Source organism: Gopherus evgoodei, chromosome 2 (genome assembly GCF_007399415.2).
Source record: "Gopherus evgoodei ecotype Sinaloan lineage chromosome 2, rGopEvg1_v1.p, whole genome shotgun sequence".
Classification (NCBI taxonomy): domain Eukaryota; kingdom Metazoa; phylum Chordata; order Testudines; family Testudinidae; genus Gopherus; species Gopherus evgoodei.
In genome coordinates, this window is record NC_044323.1 from 146,942,289 (window position 1) to 146,963,923 (window position 21,635).

The following is a 21,635-nucleotide window of genomic DNA, read 5'->3' on the forward strand; positions in this document are numbered from 1 at the left end:
TTTGGGATATTTACAAAGAATGGACACAAAGTCCTGTTTCCCTGAACACCATAGAAACAAAAGGAAGCAGGCAGCTTCCTTGCTGAGAAATTCCCAAGTCTGCCCCTCCAGTGAGCTCTGTGCCCAAGAAGCTCTGCTCTCTGCTTCTTCTCAGAGTCACGTTTATGACTGCTTCTCCAGGCTTTCTGCCTCGAAGGGTGTAGTGAAGTGGCCATCAAGGGGTTTGCTGGGTTAGTCAGAACACAGTCACACTCCACTCCTCACTTACTTCTTGTTTAGTTATTGGGTATGCTTCTTGTGCACTGAGCAGTCCCTTTATTACAAACGAAAGTTAATTCAGATTATGGTAGGGTGTGAATTTTAAGTGCAATAACTATTCCTGATTAACTCCATGTGAGGTCACTTTTATTCCAGAATGAGTACCTTGTTCCAATTTAGCTTAATCCACTTTCAGGAGTAGCTAGCCTGGATTAGACAAGCCTTACACACAGGCTGCAAAATGAGTAACCTAGCCCTTGTGTTTGCAATCAGGGAATTCCCTCGACTCTCACAATTTTGCTCAGGCCTTTCATGTGCCTTGTGTGGTCTCCACTGTTTGTAGCTGTCTCGGCTACATGAAGGGTGTTATCTGTTCCTTCCAGTCTACGAGTGCTTGGCAATGCCCTGGGAGTTCATGAGACTTCATGGGATTGTCTTTGGGCTAGACTTACAAGGTGACACTAACAGTAACGAAAGAGTCATGAGGACAGAAACAAATGGTTCTGTGACTAGATCAGAATCCAGAGCAACAGAGCACGATGGGCAGATTCCCATCCTCCCAGGAACCAGAACCAGGGCCCAGTCTGAAGGAGCTGCCCACTTATCCTGCAAAGGGGTCCCCAGACTGATGCTACGCTGTTGCCTAACGTAGAAGGTTTAGGAGCAGTAAAGGCATCTTAGGAAGACTCGAGGCTCTATGCTCAGAAACACTCTGGAGCAGCAGCAAATGGGGCAGTTCTCTGGCCTGTGTGACACAGGAATTCAAACTAGAGGCTCACAATGGTCCCTTCTGGTTTTGGATTCTATGAAAGTGTTAACCGGGGTGGCCAGTTAGCTTTGCAGTGATCACAGTCATGCTGGGCCCCTGGTGGCAGAGGTTAAGGTGCTCTGCTGGCCCATCTCTGGGACAGTCTCAGCCCTGCAGGTTGTTGCTGATGAAGGTCGGTTGTCCCTGTGGATATCAAAGGCAAGGAAGGCTCTAAATAGTGGCTCAGACTGGGAGGCTTGGGGCATGCCTAGATTAAATTTAGTTGGAGCTCGCATGGGCAGCGGAATGAGAGCACACACAAGAGAAGTGAGGGGATGTATCTTGTTTTCTAGCTGTTCAAATCACTGCTTCGTTGCCCCACAAAGCTCCTTCTATGACTCCAGCCCTCGTCCCTTCCCAAAGAATCTTTCTCTGATGGAGTTGGGCAGCCATTGGAAGGCCATTGACGAAGTCGACTCAGTGGCCTTCAAGTGGGCTGCAGAAGTGCCTCAAAGGAAGACAAGAAGGAGGATGAACCGGCTTGCCAGATCATTCACAGACATTGACTTAATGAGGATGCTGAACAAAACCCTGGTGGAAGGTACCAATGTAGAGTGCTTCCTTTTCTGCACGTTGTTTGAGTAGAGATAATCTGTGCACTCCCAGTCAGGGAAGCTTAGATCTAAGCTCAGACTCCACTGATTTCGTTAGTGACCCAAGAAGTGCGGAATTCTGCAGCTCTTGTGCTATGGGTAACCAGGGTGGGGGCGGAGGCTAATTCTCTCCTCAAACCTATTTACACTGATGCAAATTCCATGGACTTCAGTCAAGCTGCTCCTAGATTCCTACTGGGCTAAGTGGGATAAGAACTGGGCCTCCCAAGTTTGAAACCTGGGGCCCCTGCAGCAGATACAAGTGCCTCTTGTCAGATATAAACTGACTCTAGCAGTTGCTGTCCGTGTGGCTCTGTGATCTTGGTCCTCATACATTTAGGGGCGGAGTAACTTTTTGTGGGCCCGGCACCAAACATATTTGTGGGCCCCCATGGGGCAAGGTGCCAGGGAGCAGGCTGGTCCGTCGCCAGAGTGAAGGGCAGGCTGGGGGCAATGAGGCACAGCGTGGCAGGAGCAGCCCCACTCTGTGCAGCCCAGCAGGAGGGCACTGTTTACAAACCTGCAGCTGCCAGACACACACTGACCTGCTCAGCCCTATGCTGCCTGCCCCTTCCCCCTGAGGGTGGGTCCGCATCACACTGTCCTCCTGCCCAGTGCCCCACACTTATGCCCAGCGCCCCTTCACCCAGAGACCTCCACCACAGATCTCTATGCCCAGCCCCCACTCCTCCTAGACACTTCCCCCGCTGGCCTCCCACCACAACTGCACAGCACCCTGCACATCACACCGCTCACCCTGCGCCCCTTGCCCATAGACCTGCCCACCACCTTCCTCCCAGTCCCACCATCACAGCTGCACAGCACCCCATGTTCCTGAGGAGATTCTGCACCAAAACATTAAAAATTCTGTGCACAATATTTTAAAATTCTGCACATTTTATTTGTCAATAAATAAATGTGGAGGCTCCAATATGACAGTGGGGAGCACAGGCCACTGGTAGCATGGAAGTGGGAAATCACCCTGCAGCCTCCCCCTCTCACCCCAGGACAGGGACTCGGCATTGAGGCTGCACCCAACCCTGACACAGTGCAAGGGCCAGGCCTGCCCCAGAAACACCCTGGGGCCCTGCCCCCATGTGCCAGGCACACCAGGTGTGGGTGAGCAGGCTCAGCCCGGCAGCAGGATCCAAGTGCAGAGGGACTTAGTGTGAGGGGATCCAGGTCAGGGTAGGAGAGTTCTCTGTGGGGCAGTCTGGATGTGAGCAACTCAGTGGGAGATCTGGATGCACAGAAGCTCATTGAGGGGTTCAAGGTGCAGAGGCAATGGGACTCTGCAGAGGATCCAGGTGAAGGTGTTTGGGGCTCAGCAGGGGGGGTCTAGGTGCAGGGGAGGTGGGGTTCATTTGGGTGTGGGTCCAGGTGCAGGTGTTGGGGCTCAGTGGGGTGGGTGTTTGGGGCAGGCTCATCGGGGTGGTACAGATGCAGGGGAGGTGGGGCTCGTCAGGGTGAGGGTTTAATGGGCCTGCTTAACAGGGGAGCCCCAGCTTCTGCCAAGGGGATGCCGCATGCTGGACTCCAGTCCCCACTTCACCCATCTCATGCCCCTTCCCCACCACTCCATCTCCTCCCCACCCCACCTCCCTTTCTTTCTCCCTGCCTCCGCTTCTCCTCTGCTCCCGCTTCCCCCCCATCCCCTTCTCTTCTCCATCCCATGTCCTTTCTCCACTGCTCCATCTCCTCCCCAGGCTTGGGGACCAGGGGGGAAACCACTTCCCAGCCTGATCTGGTGGAGTGGAGCGGGGTTGGGGCCGGGTCGCTCTACTTCCTGCCTCCAGGTGATTGCAGGGTGGTCCCGACCCCACACTCATGGGGTGGCGGGAAGTAGAGCGACCTGGCCTCTCTGCTCTGCTCCCCTGGCTCCTGGACTTTGGGGGCGGGGAGCACCGCCCCCCAGCACTCATCAGCGGCAGGAAGTGGAGTGACCTGGCCCCAGCTTTCCTGGCCAGGGGATCAGGCTGGCCGGGGCCTCTTCTGACTCTGGGCCCTGTGCCATGGTAAACCCAGTTCTGCATACACTTGATGTTTTCAGATCCCGTATCCTTCAACAACAACACCTTCACGCATGCAGAGACCTTCATCTACAAATACACCCGCTCCAAGCAGTACACAATCCAAGACGAGGAACACAAGAGTTTTGTCCTGCGGCGTCATACTGGCCAGGCCCAGCTGTGGGCGGTGCATTTACAAGGCCCCAATAGCGGTGAAGCAGGTAAATTACAAAATAGTTCTTTCCTCTGGCCCCACCCCCAGTTTATCTCCTCTTGCTCAGTTACCTGCTGATATAGGTGTGAGGTTCTGGGGATTACTCAGACCAGCGAGAGAGTCAGTCACTGCCTACCTGGATAATTTTGGGGGCCTTAATGCTGACTGCTCTGGGTGAGAGGTCTGACACCAGTAGCTGGCCTGCAAGCACAAGCCTAGTTACTCACTTCCACCAGCCTAGTTATTCCTTGCCGGGTGACCTCAGCAACCCCTTCTGTTCCCAAGTCTCCCCACATCCATCTCCCTGAGTTCTTAATAACAGACACTTGGACTTTTCCCACTCTGGTTCATTAACCAGTGAAAACTCGCCCCCAATTATCAGTTCACTCTGGGACACTCACACTCCACACAGTTTGGACACCAGAGGCCTTCCTGGGGTAGGAAATAAACAAACCACTTATGGAATAGAAAAATCATGGCTTTCTAGATGGAATAGTGTGGAAAAGCAAACACAGACAAGTTACATGGAAAGCAAACGCAAAGACGCAATCTCAGGCTTTACACTTTTACATTGGCTCAATTCCCTTTTCTAATCCAAGTTGCCCAGTGCCTCTGAACATTTTCACAGTGTGCCCCTCTGTCCTAGAAAGGACAGCACCCCACTTAAATGTTAGCCCTCCCTTTCGCGATAAAAAACCTCAAACCCAAGCCTGTGTTTATAAAAAGGGCAGGTCTACACTGCAATCTTAAGTCGACCTATGTTACCTTCAGTTGTGGTGTCTGATCTCCACACTACCCTCCTTCTGTTGGTGACGGTCATCCTCACCGGGAGCACTTTCACTGACTGAAAAGGGAAAATGGGGGAGGGGCTGAGATCCAGAGCTGTCAGCTCCATGCAGCTCCCCACCAGGAGCCCAGCTGGCCCCTGGGTTTCTTGCCTTCCTGCTCCCAGCTGGGAACTGGGGGGTAGTTGCTCAGGGCTTCTCACCTCCGGTGGGGAGATCTGCATCCAAAGTCCAGTTGGCTGCCATGCTCCTGGCGGGGAGCCGAGAGCCCAGGGCTCACCTGGGCTCCCAGTGGGGAGCCTAGCCAGCAGCCCAAACCGGGATCCTACGTGGCAGCCTGGCTTGGAGCGGAGACCTAGCAGTGGGAGCCAGGAGCAGAGTTTTTTTTTTGTCAATTTCAAGGCTAGGAGCCCATGTAAGGAGCACAGTGTCTACACAGACACTGCGTCATCCTAACAACACCAACATAAGCCCTACGCCTCTCGGCAGCTTATGTGGACCTAATTATGTCAATGTCTACAAGACAGCCTTAAATAGGCTGTTAGACGTCTTGTCAATTTCACAGCAGGAGCCCTGAAACTGAGAAGGAAGTGGGGCAGCTAGAACCCAGTTGCTCTAGTAGGAACATGTGACGTTCCCCTGATGTTATCTAGACCGATGATCTGCTAGGTCACCCCAATCCTCGACTCTGGGAGCCAGCCTGATCCTGCTCTGCTGAGAGAACCCCCCACTCATGGGCTGGTCACACACAGCCTCTGGCATGTAAGCTGCTCCCAGCTACTTGCGACCAGATGACACCAGCCAATATCTCCAGTCCCAGACACAACCCTAGGAATCTCCTTCTTGCAGTGTCCAGTTAAGTTTGTCAATTTAACAAAGAAATTGATTTGTACCAGGCTTGTTATCCCAAAGGGAGTCTCTGACATGCTTCAAACCAAACGCACTGCTTCAGGTAGAACAAACAAACAGATCTATTAACTACAGAGATAGATTTTAAATGATTACAAGTCAGAGCATAACAAGTCAGATTTGGTCAAATGAAATAAAAGCAAAACTCATTCTAAGCTGATTTTAACACTTTCCGTGCCCTTACAAACTTAGATGCTTCTCACCACAGGCTGGCTGGTTGCCCTTCAGCCAGGCTCTCCCCTTTAATCAGCGCTTCAGTTGCTTTGTGTGGTGTCTGTACATGTAGGTGGAAGAGAGAAAGCATGGAAAACGTCTCTCCCTTTTATCATGTTCTTTCTTCCATCTTGGCTTTGCCCCCCACCCCTCGCCCCCTTCAGAGTCAGGTGAGCATTACCTCATCGCAGTCCAAAACTGACCAAAGGAAGGTGGGGGTGACTCATTTGAGAGTCCAACAGATGCTTTGTTGCTGCCTAGGCCAGTGTCCTTTGTTCCTGTGAGGCTGGGCTGGGTTTGTCCCATCCATGCCCTGATGAGGTGTGAACTACCCCTCTGCTCTTGGAGAGTTTTTCCTCCGCTGTTTTTAAGCCATGAGGACACATTTTCAGCCTCATAACTAGATACATAAAATTACAACCTATAACATTACTATAACAACAACAGTTACTACAACATTACTATAACAATAATGTTCCATCTCCACCTCTGACAAACTGAGGCTAGGGACACCATTCCTTACGCATCCTGGCTAAGAGCCATTAATGGACTTAACCTCCATGAATTTATCCAGTTCTCTTTTAAACCCTGTTATAGTCCCAGCCTTCACAACCTCTTCAAGTAAGGAGTTCCACAGGTCGACTGTGCGCTGTGTGAAGAACTTCCTTTTATTTGTTTTAAACCTGCTGGCCATTAATTTCATTTGGTGGCCCCTAGTTCTTATATTATAGGAACAAGTAAATAACTTTTCCTTATTCACTTTCTCCACACCACTCATGATTTTATAGACCTCTATCATATCCCCTCTTAGTCTCCTCTTTTCCAAGCTGAAAAGTCCTAGCCTCTTTAATCTCTTCTCATATGGGACCTGTTCCAAACCTCTAATTATTTTAGTTGCCCTTCTTTGAACCTTGTCTAGTGCCAGTATATCTTTTTTGAGATGAGGACACCACATCTGTACGCAGTATTCAAGATGTGGGCATACCATAGATTTATATAAGGGCAATAAGATAGTCTCTGTCTTATTTTCTATCCCTTTTTTAATGATTCCTAACATCTTGTTTGCTTTTTTGACTGCTTCTATACAGTGTGTGAACGTCTTCAGAGAACTATCAATGTTGACTCCAAAATCTTTTTCCTGATTAGCTGTAGATAAATTATGCCCTGTCATATTGTATGTATAATTGGGGTTATTTTTTCCAATGTGCATTACTTTACATTTATCCACATTAAATTTCATTTGCCATTTTGTTGCCCAATCACTTAGTTTTGTGAGATCTTTTTGAAGTTCTTCACAGTCTGCTTTGGTCTTAACTATCTTGAGCATTTTAGTATCATCTGCAGACTTTGCCACCTCACTGTTTACCCCTTTCTCCAGATCATTTATGAATACGTTGAATAGGATTGGTCCTAGAACTGACCCTTGGGAAACACCACTAGTTACCCGTCTTCATTCTGAAAATTTGCCATTTATTCCTACCCTTTATTCCCTGTCTTTTAACCAGTTCTTAATCCATGAAAGGACCTTCCCTCTTATCCCATGACAACTTAATTAATGTAAGAGCCTTTGGTGAGGGACCTTGTCAAAGTCTTTCTTGAAATCTAAGTACACTATGTCCACTGGATCCCCCTTGTCCACATGTTTGTTGACCCCTTAAAAGAACTCTAATAGATTAGTACAGGCCTGCACAACTCATAAAGCGGCGAGGGCCACATTACGCCAAAGAAAACAGCTGAGGGCCGAAACCCCGCGGCCCCACAGAAACACCCCCCCCAAGCACCTCCCGGCCCCACAAAAACACCCCGCTCCAGCACCGCCCAGCCCTGCAGAAACAATCCCTCCTTCCCCAGTGCCCCCCCACCAAAACAGCTGTGGGCCAAAAAGGAAGGTTGGGGGTGGGGAGGTGATACTAGATTTTAAATCAACCAGAGGCTCCCAACTGAAGAGGTGGCTGGGTGCCCTCAGGGGCAAATTAAAGGGCCCAGGGCTCTGGTGGTTAGGGGAACCCAGAGCTTTCCGGGGCTGGCGCAGGGATTTAAAGGGCCCAGAGCTCCTGCTGCTGAGGGGAGCCCGAGCCCTTTAAATCCCAGCCCCAGCCCATCCCGTCCGGGAATCTCTGTGGGCAGATCAGAGCCCTTTGAATCCCAGCCATGGCTGAGATTTAGGGGGCTCTGGGCTCCCTGCCACTGCGGGCAGCCCAGAGCCTTTGACTCCCAGCCGCGGCTGAGATTTAAAGGGCTCTGGGCTCCCCGCCACTGCGGGCAGTCCAGAGCCCTTTGACTCCCAGTCACGGCTGGGATTTAAAGGGGTCTGGGCTCCCCGCCACTGCGGGCAGTCCAGAGCCCTTTGACTCCCAGTCACGGCTGGGATTTAAAGGGGTCTGGGCTCCCCGCCATTGCGGGCAGCCCAGAGCCTTTGGCTCCCGGACGCGGCTGAGATTTAAAGGGCTCTGGCTCCCCGCCACTGCGAGCAGCCTAGAGCCCTTTAAATCTCAGCCGGGGCCAGGATTCAAAGGGCTCTGGGCTGCCCGCAGAGCGCCGTGTGTGAGGGATTTAGAATCCCCCCGCAGGCTTCACAGTGAGGCTCCGCGGACTGCATGCGGCCCACGGGCCATACGTTGTGCATGCCTGGATTAGTAAGACACCATTTCCCTTTACAGAAACCATGTTGACTTTTGCCCAGCATTTTATGTTCTTCTATGTGTCTGACAATTTTATTCTTTACTATTGTTTCAACTAATTTGCCCGGTACTGATGTTAGACTTACCAGTCTGTAATTGCCGGTATCACCTCCAGAGCCCTTTTTAAATATTGGTGTTACGTTAGCTAACTTCCAGTCATTGGGTACAGAAGCTGATTTAAAGGATAGGTTACAAACTATAGTTAATAGTTTCGCAATTTCACATTTGAGTTCTTTCAGAACTCTTGGGTGAATGCCATCTGGTCCCGGTGGCTTGTTACTGTTAACTTTATCAATTAATTCCAAAACCTCCTGTAATGACACTTCAATCTGTGACAGTTCCTCAGATTTGTCACCTACAAAAGCTGGCTCAGGTTTGGGAATCTCCCTAACATCCTCAGCTGTGAAGACTGAAGCAAAGAATTCATTTGGTTTCTCTGCAATGACTTTATCCTCTTTAAGTGCTCCTTTTGTATCTTGATCATCCAGGAGCCCCACAGCTTCCTGCTTCTGATGTACTTAAAAAACATTTTATTACCTTTGGAGTTTTTGGCTAGCCATTCTTCAAACTCCTTTTTGGCTTTTCTTATTACATTTTTACACTTAATTTGGCAGTGTTTATGCTCCTTTCTATTTACCTCACTAGGATTTGACTTCCACTTTTGAAAAGATGCCTTTTTATCTCTCACCGCATCTTTTACATGGTTGTTAAGCCACGGCAGTTCTTTTTTAGTTCTTTTACTGTGTTTTTTAATTTGAGGTATACATTGAAGTTGGGCCTTTATTATGATGTCTTTGAAAAGTGTCCATGCAGCTTGCAGGGATTTCACTCTAGTCACTGTACCTTTTAATTTCTGTTTAACTAACATCCTCATTTTTGCATAGTTCCCCTTTCTGAAATTAAATGCCACAGTGCTGGGCTGTTGAGGTGTTCTTCCCACCACAGGAAGATTATTATTTTATTATGTTATGATTACTATTTCCAAGCAGTCCTGTTATACTTACCTCTTGGACCAGATCTTGTGCTCTACTCAGGAATAAATTGAGAGTTGCCTCTCCCTTGTGGGTTCCTGTACCAGCTGCTCCAAGAAGCAGTCATTTAACGTATCGAGAAATTTTGTCTCTGCATTTCGTCCTGAGGTGACACGTACCCAGTCAATATGGGGATAACTGAAATCCCCCACTATTATTGAGTTCTTAACTTTGATAGCCTCTCTAATCTCCCTTAGCATTTCATCTTCACTATCACTGTCCTGGTCAGGTGGTCGATAACAGATCTTTAATGTTATATTCTTATTAGAGCATGAAATTACTATCCATAGAGATTCTATGGAACATGTGGAATCATTTAAGATTTTTACTTCATTTGATTCTACATTTTCTTTCACATATAGTGCCACTCCCACCTGGCTGCATAACTTGTTCTGTCCTACTGATATATTTTGTATCCCGGAATGATTGTGTCCCATCGATTGTCCCCACTCCACCAGGTTTCTGTGATGCCTATTATATCAATATGCTCTTTATCACAAGGCACTCCAGTTTACCCATCTTATTATTTAGACTTCTAGCATTTGTGTACAAGCACTTTAAAAACTTGTCCCTGTTTATTTGTCTGCCCTTTTCTGATGTGTCAGATTCTTTTTATGTGAATGTTTCTCGTCTGGTCTGACCCATACTTTATCCTCTTCCAGCCTCTCCTCCTGACTAAAACCTGGAGAATCTCTATCACTAGACTCTCCTCTAAGAGAAGTCTCTGTCCGATCCACGTGCTCCTCTGCAGCAGTCAGCTTTTCCCCATCTCTTAGTTTAAAAACTGCTCTGCAACCATTTTAATGTTAAGTGCCAGCAGTCTGGTCCCACTTCGGTTTAGCTGGAGCCCATCCTTCCTGTATAGGTTCCCCCTATCCCAAAAGTTTCCCCAGTTCCGAATAAATCTAAACTCCTCCTCTCTACACCATCAACTCATACACGCATTGAGACTCTGAAGCTCTGCCTGCCTACCTGGCCCTGAACGTGGAACTGGAAGCATTTCTGAGACTGGATTTCAGTCTCTTTCCTAGCATCCTAAATTTGGCCTCTAGGACCTCTCTCCTACCCTTCCCTATGTCATTGGTACCTACATGTACCACGACCACCGGTTCCTCCCCTGCACTACACATAAGTCTGTCTAGATGCCTCGAGAGATCTGGAACCTTTGCACCAGACAGGCAAGTCACCATACGGTTCTCCCGGTCATCACAAACCCAGCTGTCTATGTTTCTAATGACTGAATCTCCTGTTACTAACACCTGCCATTTCCTAGTGATTGGAGTTCCCTCCCCCAGAGAGGTAACCTCAGTGCGAGAGGCAACCCCAGCGCCATCTGGCAGGAGGGTCCCAACTATGGGAAGGTTTCCCTCTGCTCCCATTGACTGCTCTGCTTCCCTGGGCCTTCCATCCTCCTCAACAGTGCAGGGGCAGTTTGACCAGAGGTGGAACAATTCTACAGTGTCCCGGAAAGCCTCATCAACATACCTCTCTGCCTCCCTTAGTTCCTCCAGTTCCGCCACCCTGGCCTCCAAAGCCCATACGCGGTCTCTGAGGGCCAGGAGCTTCTTGCACTGAATGCACACATACGCCACCCGCTCACAGGGCAGGTAATCATATATGCTGCATTGAGCGCAATGAACAGGATAGCCCCCACTCTGCTGCTGGGCTTCTGCCTGCATTGTCTCCCACATCTGCCTAGGTTACTGACAGGGTTTTTGTTTAAATCAAGAAGTTTGGATTATAGTTTAGTATAAAAGTTTTAAAGAACAGCAAGTGTCCCTCGCCCCCTTCCCAACTCCCTCTTGAAACTCCCTGTTAGCAGCCTCTGGTCACAAAGCTCCCTGGTCACTCACTCACGGCTTTATAAAGCCCCCGCCTTTCTGGTAGCCCTGCCCCCTGACGAAGGCTCAACCAGTGAACAAAGGCTTCTAGATTTCAAACCTTGTTTAGAAGCTCAGCTTATCCAATCTATACTTCTTTAACTTGTTGGCAAGAATGCTGTGGGAGACTGTATCAAAAGCTCTGCTAAAGTCAAGATATATACATCTACCGCTTTCTCCATATCCCCAGAGCCAGTTATCTCATCATAGAAGGCAATCAGGTTGGTCAGGCATGACTTGCCCTGGGTGAATCCATGTTGACTGTTCCTGATCATCTTCCTCTCCTCCAAGTGCTTCAAAATGGTTTCCTTGAGGACCTGCTCCATGATTTTATCGGGGACTGATGTGAGGCTGACCAGTCCATAGTTCCTTGGGTTCTCTTTCTTCCCTTTCTAAAATATGTGCACTATATTTGTCTTTTTCCAGTCATCCCCTGATCACCATGAATTTTCAGTGATAATGGCCAATGGCTCTGCAATCACATCAGCCAACTCCCTCACGACCCTCGGATGCATTAGATCTGGACCCATGAACTTGTCCATCTCCAGTTTTTCTAAATAGTCCTTAACCTGTTCTTTCACCACTGAGCTCTGCTCACCTCCTCCCCATACTCTGCTGCCCAGGGCAGCAGTCTCGGAGTTGACCTTGTCTGTGAAGACGGAAGCAAAAAAAGCATTGAGTACTTCAACTTCTTCCACATCATCTGTCACTAGGTTGCCTCCCCCATTCAGTAAGGATCCCACACTTTCCCTGACCCTTTTCTCGTTGCTAACATACCTGTAGAAGCCCTTCTTGTTACCCTTCACATCCCTTGCTAGCTGCAACTCCAGTTGTGTTTTGGCCTTCCTGATTACACCCCTGCATGCTCGAGCAATATTTTTATACTCCTCCCTAGTCATCTGTCCAAATTTCAACTTCTTGTAAGCTTCCTTTTTGTGTTTGAGTTCACTGAAGATTTCACTGTTAAGCCAAGCTGGTCGCCTGCCATATTTGCTATTCTTTCTGCACATCTGGTTGGTTTGTTCCTGTGCCCTCAATAAGGCTTCTTTAAAATACAGCCAGCCCTCCTTGACTCCTTTCCCCCTCATATTAGCCTCCCAGGGGATCCTTGCCTATCAGTTCCCTAGGGTAGTCTAAGTTTGCTTTTCTGAAGTCCAGGGTCTGGATTTTGCTACTTTCCTTTCTTTCTTTTGTCAGGATCCTGAACTCAACCATCTCATGGTCACTGCTGCCTAGAATGTCACTCACTTCTACTTCCTCTACCAATTCTTCCCTGTTTGTAAGCAGCAGGTCAAGGGAGCACGGCCCCTAGTTGGTTCCTCCAGCACTCTCCAAAAACTTCCTGGATTGTCTGTGCACCGCTGTGTTACTCTCCCAGCAGATATCAGAGTGATTGAAGGCCCCCATTAGAACCAGAGCCTGTGTAAACAAAACACTAGAAGTCATTCTTCCGCTCTACTCTGTGCTGGTTAGGCCTCAACTGGAGTATTGTGTCCAGTTCTGGGCACCGCATTTCAAGAAAGATGTGGAGAAATTGGAAAGGTCCAGAGAAGAGCAACAAGAATGATTAAAGGTCTTGAAAACATGACCTATGAAGGAAGGCTGAAAGAATTGGGTTTAGTTAGTTTGGAAAAGAGAAGACTGAGAGGGGACTTGATAGCAGTTTTCAGGTATCTAAAAGGGTGTCATCAGGAGGAGGGAGAAAACTTGTTCACCTTAGCCTCTAATGATAGAACAAGAAGCAATGGGCTTAAACTGCAGCAAGGGAGATTTAGGTTGGACATTAGGAAAAAGTTCCTAACTGTCAGAGTAGTTAAACACTGGAATAAATTGCCTAGGGAGGTTGTGGAATCGCCATCTCTGGAGATATTTAAGAATGGGTTAGATAAATGTCTATCAAGGATGGTCTAGACAGTATTTGGCCCTGCCATGAGGGCAGGGGACTGGACTCGATGACCTCTCGAGGTCCCTTCCAGTCCTAGAGTCTATGAGTCTATCTGGAAACTTCAGTTAGTTAACCGAAGAAAGCCTCGTCTACCTCATCCTTCTGATCTGGTAGTCTATAGCATATGCCCACCATGACATCAGCCTTGTTGCTCTTGCCTCTAAACTTAATCCAAAGGCTCTCAACAGGCTTTTCTCCAGTTTCATACTGGAGCTCTGAGCAATCATACCACTCTCTTACATACAGTGCAACTCCTCCACCTTTCCTCCCCTGCCTGTCCTTCCTGAACAGTTTATATCCATCCATGACAGTGCTCCAGTCATGTGAGTTATCACACCAAATCTCTGTTATTCCAATCACATCATAGTTCCTTGACTGTGCCAGGACTGCCAGTTCTCCCTGCTTGTTTCCCAGGCTTCTTGCATTTGTGTACATGCACCTAAGATAACTAGCTGATTGCCCTACTTTCTCTGTATGAATCAAGAGGCTTCCCATCTTGCACCCTCCTCCTTGTGTTTCCTCCCGGTATCCCTCTTCCCCATTTACCTCAGGGTCACCATCCCCCGGCGAACCTAGTTTAAAGCCCTCCTCACTAGCTTAGCAAGCCTGCCTGCGAAGATGCTCTCCCTTCTCTTCATTAGGTGGATCCCACAATCACTTTATAAGGATAAACATGGGGTGCAAGGTGTTCCCACGAGGTACAGAACATCACAGACCCTGCCTCCTGAAATTGACAGGGCTGCCTGGCTCCCAGCAGAAGCAAGTGAAGGGATGGGGCGGGAAGGGGGTGGGAGCCTGGCCGGGAGCCTGTAGGTCAGCCAGGCTCCTGACAGGGAGCTGCCAGTGGAGCTGAGAGACCATGCTCTCAGCTCCCCACACTGCCCCTCTTCAGCCGGTGGAAGAGCTCCTGGTGAGGATGCACACTCCTGACCCAAGGAGGGTAGAGTGCTGGCTGTAAATCAACCTAGTATAGGTCAACTTAAGTTTCTAATATAGACATGCCCTAAGCTGCTTTACGCCGACCTAACTGTGTAGTAGAGCCCAGTCTTTTCTCTCTTCCCCTCTCCCCATTTTTTCTCTTCCTTCTTGCATGATGACTCCTGGTTATTCAGCATGAAATAACTGCTTTCTCAGTTTTCCAAGACTGAGGGTATGTCTTCACTAGCAACATTAAATTGCTGCCGCGGCAGCGCATGGCTGTGTAGTCACAGCACCAGCCAGCTCTGTCTCAGTGCTGTAAAAAAAAACACCCGCATGAGGGGGGTAGCTCCCAGCGCTGGTGCATGGTCTACACTGGCACTATAAAGTGCCAAAACTTGCAGCGCACAGGGGGGTGTTTTTTCACCCCCCAGAGTAAGAAAGTTGCAGCGATGTAAAGTGGCAGTGTAGACAAGGCCTGGGACTATGGGCCAGTCAGCCTCACCTCAGTACCTGGAAAAATCATGGAGCAGGCCCTCAAGGAATCAATCCTGAAGCACTTAGAGGAGAGGAAAGTGATCAGGAACAGTCAGCATGGATTCACCAAAGGCAAGTCATGGCTGACTAACCTAATTGCCTTCTATGATGAGATAACTAGGTCTGTGGATGAGCGGAAAGCGGTGGATGTGTTATTCCTTGACTTTAGCAAAGTTTTTGATACAGTCTCCCACTGTATTCTTGCCAAAGTTAAAGAAGTATGGACTGGATGAAGGACTATAAGGTGGATAGAAAGGTGGCTAGATCATCGGGCTCAACAGGTAATTATCAATGGCTCCATGTCTAGCTAGCAGCCGGTATCAAGCGAAGTGCTCCAAGGCTAGGTCCTGGGGCTGGTTTTGTTAATATCTTCATTAATGATCTGGAGGATGGCGTGGATTGCACCCTCAGCAAGTTTTCAGATGACACTAAACTGGGAGGAGTGGTAGATACGCTGGAGGATAGGGATAGGATACAGAGGGACCTAGACAAATTAGAGGATTGGGCCAAAATAAACCTGATGAGGTTCAACAAGGACAAGTGCAGAGTCCTGCACTTAGGACGGAAGAATCCCATGCACTGCTACAGACTAGGGACCGAATGGCCAGGCAGCTGTGCTGCAGAAAAGGACCTAGGGGTTACAGTGGATGAGAAGCTGGATATGAGTCGACACTGTGCCCTTGTTGCCAAGAAGGCTAATGGCATTTTGGGCTGTTTAAGTTGGGGCATTGCCAGCAGATCGAGGGACGTGATCATTCCCCTCTATTTGACATTGGTGAGGCCTCATCTGGAGTACTGTGTCCAGTTTTGGGCCTCACACTACAAGAAGGTTGTGGAAAAATTGGAAAGAGTCCACTGCAGGGCAATAAAAATGATTAGGGGGCTGAAGCACGTGACTTTCGAGGAGAGGCTGAGGGAACTGGGATTGTTTAGTCTGCAGAAGAGAAGAATGAGGGGGGATTTGATAGCTGCTTTCAACTACCTGAAAGGGGGTTCCAAAGAGGATGGATCTAGACTGTTCTCAGTGGTAGCAGATGACAGAACAAGGAGCAATGGTCTCAAGTTGCAGTGGGGAAGGTTTAGGTTGGATATTAGGAAAAACTTTTTCACTAGGAGGGTGATGAAGCACTGGAATGGGTTCCCTAGGGAGGTGGTGGAATCTCCTTCCTTAGAGGTTTTTAAGGTCAGGCTTCACAAAGCCCTGGCTGGGATGGTTTAGTTGGGGGTTGGTCCTGCTTTGAGCAGGAGGTTGGACTAGATACCTCCTGAGATCCCTTCCAACCCTGATATTCTATTATTTTCTTTTCGGCTTCAATGACTTTCCATTTACTTTAATGGCCCACTATTATGTCTTCCTGGCTGGACAATGGATGGGTACTTGAAATTGGTTTTGTGTAAACAACTAGCCTTGGGGAGTGTGGGGGGTTCTCTGCCAGGAGCGGCGCCAGGGTTTTTGCAGGCCTAGGTGGCAGCGCTCCTCCTCTGAGCATTCAGCGGTTGGGGTCCTTCCTCTCCGCGTCTTCGGGGCACTTCAGCGGCAGATCCCAGAGCGAGTGAAGGACCTGCTGCTGAATTTCCACCAAAGACCCAGAGTGGAAGGACCCCCGCCGCCGAATTTCCACCTAGGACGGCAAAATGCCATCCCCCAAATGCTGTCGCCCTAGGCGACCGCCTAAGGTCGCCTAGTGGAGGCACCGGCCCTGTGCCCTGCCCTGCTTGATTGCTTCACTGCCTGTGGTGAGGTGATGCTGTAGCTGCACCACAGTTATATTCACAGCCATAACCTGACTGCAGATCTCTTAATGACCACCAAGTTAGGAACATTACAGGCTTTCATAAAGGATCTTGCTTGACATATATTTACACACAATGTCATTGCACACAACCAGTTGATTCAACTGCTTATTCTTTGGGGTTCAGCCCTCTTGTTCTCCCCTTGGGGTGTGTGACGGGGTGTACATACCCCACGCTGGACCAGAAGGGGTTAAAGGGCAATACTGGGCCCAGGGCACGGGCCAACTGGAGAGGAAACGTACAAGGGCGCAACCTAGCTCAGAAGGGGAGGCTGGGGAGGAAGATGGACCTACTCTAAGGGTACCAAAGAAGCCATCCATGAGAAAGACAACACTGAGCCTATTGGGGCTGAAGCTTTAGTTGTCTTTCCTTTTCTTTTGCTATCCTGTATTGGACTTGGAGGTGTGGGGGAGATGGAAGTGACCCAATCAGGCAGCTCTGAGGATACTCCAGAGTTCTGGACATTGTTGTCTCTCATGGGGCCCTAAGAATGGGAGGGCCCGGGCCCCCCTGCCAACTGCATTTGGTGCTGGAGGGGAATAAATCTCATTTCTACCCCTGCCAAGAAAGGGGAGGGTGAGGACGTTGAAAACCCTATGGTGAAGCCACATCCGCAGTAAGGAACTGGACTGAAACCCCTTCCTGCTGGGAAGGTTGAGACTGGAAACTGAGTGCGCTACCCACTAGGCCACCTGGTCTTCTGAGGACTCTGTTACATCTGGTGGAGAATGCAGGAACAATAGGCACGATGGTAGGCCAGAGAAAGAGGGAGATAAAAACCAAAAACCAGCGGTGGATTTTGAGAAACTGCTGAAGTGAGTTCTCCTGAACCATCAGCAGCAGGTGGCCCAGCAGCAGGAGAAGCAGCTGATTAAGGAAATGACAGAAGCACAGCAGCGGCTCATCCAGCAGATGGCGACGCTCCCACAGCCATGGAGTCTAACCTGGGAGGGGGAGCTGCTGACCCAATACCAGCCATCCCAGTAAAGCTGACAACAATGGGTACCGTAGACAACCCAGAGGCATTCCTTGCCACATTCAAGAAAGTTGGCATCATAGCCCGATGCCTCAAGGGAAATTAGGCCAACCTATTGGCCTACTACTTGACAGCATGCTGGGCCAGGCAACGTACTGGGGCCTCAGTGTGGCAGCTGCACAGGACTACACTCATGTCAAGGCATCTATCCTAGACACCCTTAACATCTCACCTGAAACCTACCAGTAGCAGTTCTGCAGCGAGAAATTCCCAGCCAAAGCCTGACCCCGGACTGTTGCCCACAATCTGAAGAATCTTGGCTGGAGTTGGCTCCAGCCCAAGGGATGCCTAGGGGTTCAGGTAGCAGGGAAGATCATCATGGAGCAGTTCACCCAAGTTCAGTGGCCCCATTTCGAACTGGTAGAGGAGGGGGCACATCGGGTATTGAAATATCCCAAGACGGGGGAGGTAAGAATGCTGCTCTAAGGGCCAAGGAAGTTTCAAAGAGGGGTGCTTCAACTGGCCATGCAGCACCATGTGGGGGTCATTGGGGTGGGAGAAGACTCGTAACAGAATGACCATGAGTTTCTACTGGCTGGGCATCCATCTAGAGGTGTGGGACTGTTATGCATCATTCCCTGAGTGCCAGTAGACGGGTCAGAAAAAGGTTCCCCCCAGTACCACTACCCATTGTAGGGTACCCTCTGATCTGGGGGTCCCATTAGAGAAGTCTGCAGTGGGGCACAAATATAGCCTTGTAATTTTAGACAATGCTACCAGCTACCCTGAGCCCATTCCCATTTCCAATAATGGTGGCTGTCAGTGCTAATGAACTTACAGAAGTATTTGCCCAAGTGGGGCTCCCCAGAGAAATACTAAGAGAGCAAGGGAGAACTTCACCTCTGAACTGATGAAGGAGCAATGCATGACGTGCCGGGTCTCAAAGCCGGGCCTGGGAGGCCCAGACAGCAGCTGCATCCTGGCCTCCACCCAGAGTCCACTGAACCCACGTGGGCCAAGGAGCTACTAGGGCTATAGCCTCAGCCAAGACTCCACCCATGGGAATGGAAGCTCGGCTGGCTCCACCATTTGGTCCAACCATGCTAAGCCAGAAGGAAGCACAAGAAGCTTGTCTGAGAAACAAGGTGGTTTCCTGTTATGGCTACATTGGACACTGTTTGTGCCTGTCTCCTGCACTGCTCCTGGCTCCTACCTTTGCTCCTGCCTTATGTCAACGTAACTGTGTAGTGTAGACCAGGCCTTAGGTTCACCTAATTATGTCAGTGTCTACACTACAGCCTTGATCCTGCCGATATAAGTGCCCTACTACACCGACATAATAACTCCACCTCCACAAGAGGCGTAGGGCTTATGTCTGTGTTGTTAGGGCAACGCAGTGTCTGTGTAGACACTGTGCTCCTTACATGTGTGCCGAGCAGTGAAATTGACAAGAAAGCCCTGCTCCTGGCTCCCCAGCCGGGCTGCTGCACACTGGATCCTCACCTATCCTCCAGTTCCTGCCCTCACACCTCGCCTCCAATCCTCGGTGACCACTCCTGGCTCTGACCTCTGACTTCAGACCCTTGACTCTGACATTTGGTATCTGACCCCAGCTCTGACCCTCAACTTCGATTTCCAGTTCTGACTCAGGCTTGACCCCCTGGTTCTGATAACTGGCGGTTGACTCTGGTGCCCTTGGCTTTATTCCCCAGCCTGTATGGCTGCTCTGACTCCTGCTCTGACTCCTAGGCCAAACAGCCTATATGCCAGCCCATAACCACCTGGTGCTCAGACACCACCTAGTTGCTGTGCAGCTGCGCTCTGATCAGCTTCTATCTGAGCAGCAGTCTCCTGTGGGAAAGTAAGGTCCGGCTGGACAAGGGTCATTCACAGCCCTGATTAATCTTCAGAGTAGGTCCATCCTGTGTACTGAATGAGGCAAGACTCCTATGGAAAAAATAGTATGTGATCAGGTAATTAAAGACTATCATAATGGATATGGGAACAGGGGTCGAATTAAGATTGCAACAGGCATTCTGGCATTTCCTACCTTTGGAGTGCTTGACTTTGCCACCTCTAATGTTCTTTTAATGTCATTTTCTGCACGTAATTATTAAGATCTGATTTTCCACCCCTGTTTCTTGGGAGTATTTTGTCTTCAGGCACAGTCCCACTGAAGTGGATGGCATTACTCAGAGGAGTAAAAGTGCACAACTGAATCTCTGAAGTGCAGTTATTTTTAAAAGAGCCATCAGTGTCACAGATAAAGTGATATGGCAGCTATTGTGCATGGATTTCAGGTTCCTCACTCACTATTTATAAGTGATGGTGCTTTCCAGATCTTCACAAACAGGCTTCCTTTTTTCTTGTAATTGAGTCTGGATTTCCTCTTGCTTTTCTCTTCCTAGTGAAATTAAACCTGGATTTATATCGCTCCCCAACGCACATCAGTCCTGTTGCTATAAACATCGTGGAAAGCAAGGCTGCGGAAAACAATCTGTATCTATGCTGTGTGAAGGATAAAGATAGCCCTGTGCTGCAGCTGGAGGTGAGTGGGATTAGCAGACCTTCAGCATCATCACAAACTCCACAGTGACTGAAATTCAATCCACATCTCTGGTTTTTATTGATACCTTTACATGGGAGTCACTGTTTTCCCCCAGATACAGTTTATGATTACTATTATCATTTAGTGCTATTACAGTAGCAACTTGATTCTTCATTCGAGATCAAGACCCTGTTGTGGTAGGCACTGTGCAGTCACGTAATAAGAAGGTTCCTTCCTCAAAGATTTTATCATCTAAATACAGAAGACAAAGTGTGGAAGGAGAAGCAGAGATAAGAAGTGACTTGCCCAGGAACCCAGGTCTCCTGAATCCCAGTCCATCGCACCACACTAATTCATTAGATCATGTTGTCTTTTGTGCCCTTGGGGTATGTCTATATTGCAGCTGGCAGCAAGCCTCCTTGTGTGGGTAGACAGACTTGTCAAGCAGGGCTTGAGCTACTCTGCTAAAAAAGGGAGCTCAGGCCTCCAAACCCAGCTGCCCCCCTGGTTCTGAGCCCAAGTCTCTGAGGTGCTGCTATGTCCACACAGTTATTTTTAAAATGGTAGTTTGAGCAGAGCTTGTGCAAGCCTGTCTACCATACTGGTGGGCTTGCTCCCAGCTGCAGTGAAAGTGTATCATTAGTGATCAAGGGTTAAAACTGCAGGCATGCTTTTGCAGCTTCCACGTAGTTATTGTCTACTGTTGGGCCTGATCCCTCTTACACTGAAATCCCATTCAATAGGAGCAGGAATAGGTTCCTTGTTTGGTGGACAGTCTTTCTCAGGTGTATGAAACACCTGTGGTGTCCGGGCCAGATTCTCCTGTCTATGTGCACCAGATGTTTTCACTACATTCAGAGGTCCAGCATTTCACATCCACTTTTCACTGGTGTAAATGACAGCCAAACTGGAAGGCAGGGGAGAGTCTAGCTCAGTGTTTCCTTGGACAAAATTCTGCTCAGGGATACCCACATAATAGTTGCACAGGCACAAGTGAAAGTGGATGCTAGCTCTGTGTCCTAATTAGAAGCCCCTTCTCATACTCATCCCATTGCAGGATGAAAGCCTTCCAAAGAGCATCCCTGTTTCTAACTGGCCTCTCTTATTTCCCACAGAAGGTGAAGGGGCCTATGAAAGACATAAGGACCGAGGATCAGAAGCGTTTCATCTTTTTCAAGAACAGTTCTGGTTCCACTTCCAGCTTTGAATCAGCTGCCAATCCAGGCTGGTTCCTCAGCACCTCCAAACTGAATGACAAACCTGTCAGGATGGTGAATCAAACCGGAGAGCGGGACATCACTGATTTTTATTTGGTTGAAAGCTAATCCCTAGCCAGCAGTTACTGGCTTAGAACTAAATGCTTGTTTGTACTACATACAGTAGGAGCATAACTATTTATGGGATCTCAGCAATTCCATTTTATTAATTCTGGTTGTTTAAATTAATTTATTAATTAAAATAATTTATTAATTAAATTATTTATTTAAATTAATTAATTGAATTGTACTACGTATGTATCTTGTGAACCTTGTGACC

At 48.8% G+C, this 21,635-nt stretch overlaps 1 protein-coding gene across 1 annotated transcript; it reads left to right on the forward strand.

Annotated features, from left to right (window-relative positions):
* Positions 1–1,441: 1,441 nt before the first annotated feature.
* On the forward strand, positions 1,442–21,424 carry LOC115644995 (interleukin-1 beta-like). The gene is made up of 4 exons (XM_030549409.1): positions 1,442–1,607; positions 3,710–3,889; positions 19,960–20,099; positions 21,215–21,424. Exons 1-4 carry the CDS (start codon positions 1,442–1,444, stop codon positions 21,422–21,424), a joined length of 696 nt encoding a protein of 231 aa, XP_030405269.1.
* The last annotated feature ends 211 nt before the right edge of the window (positions 21,425–21,635 follow it).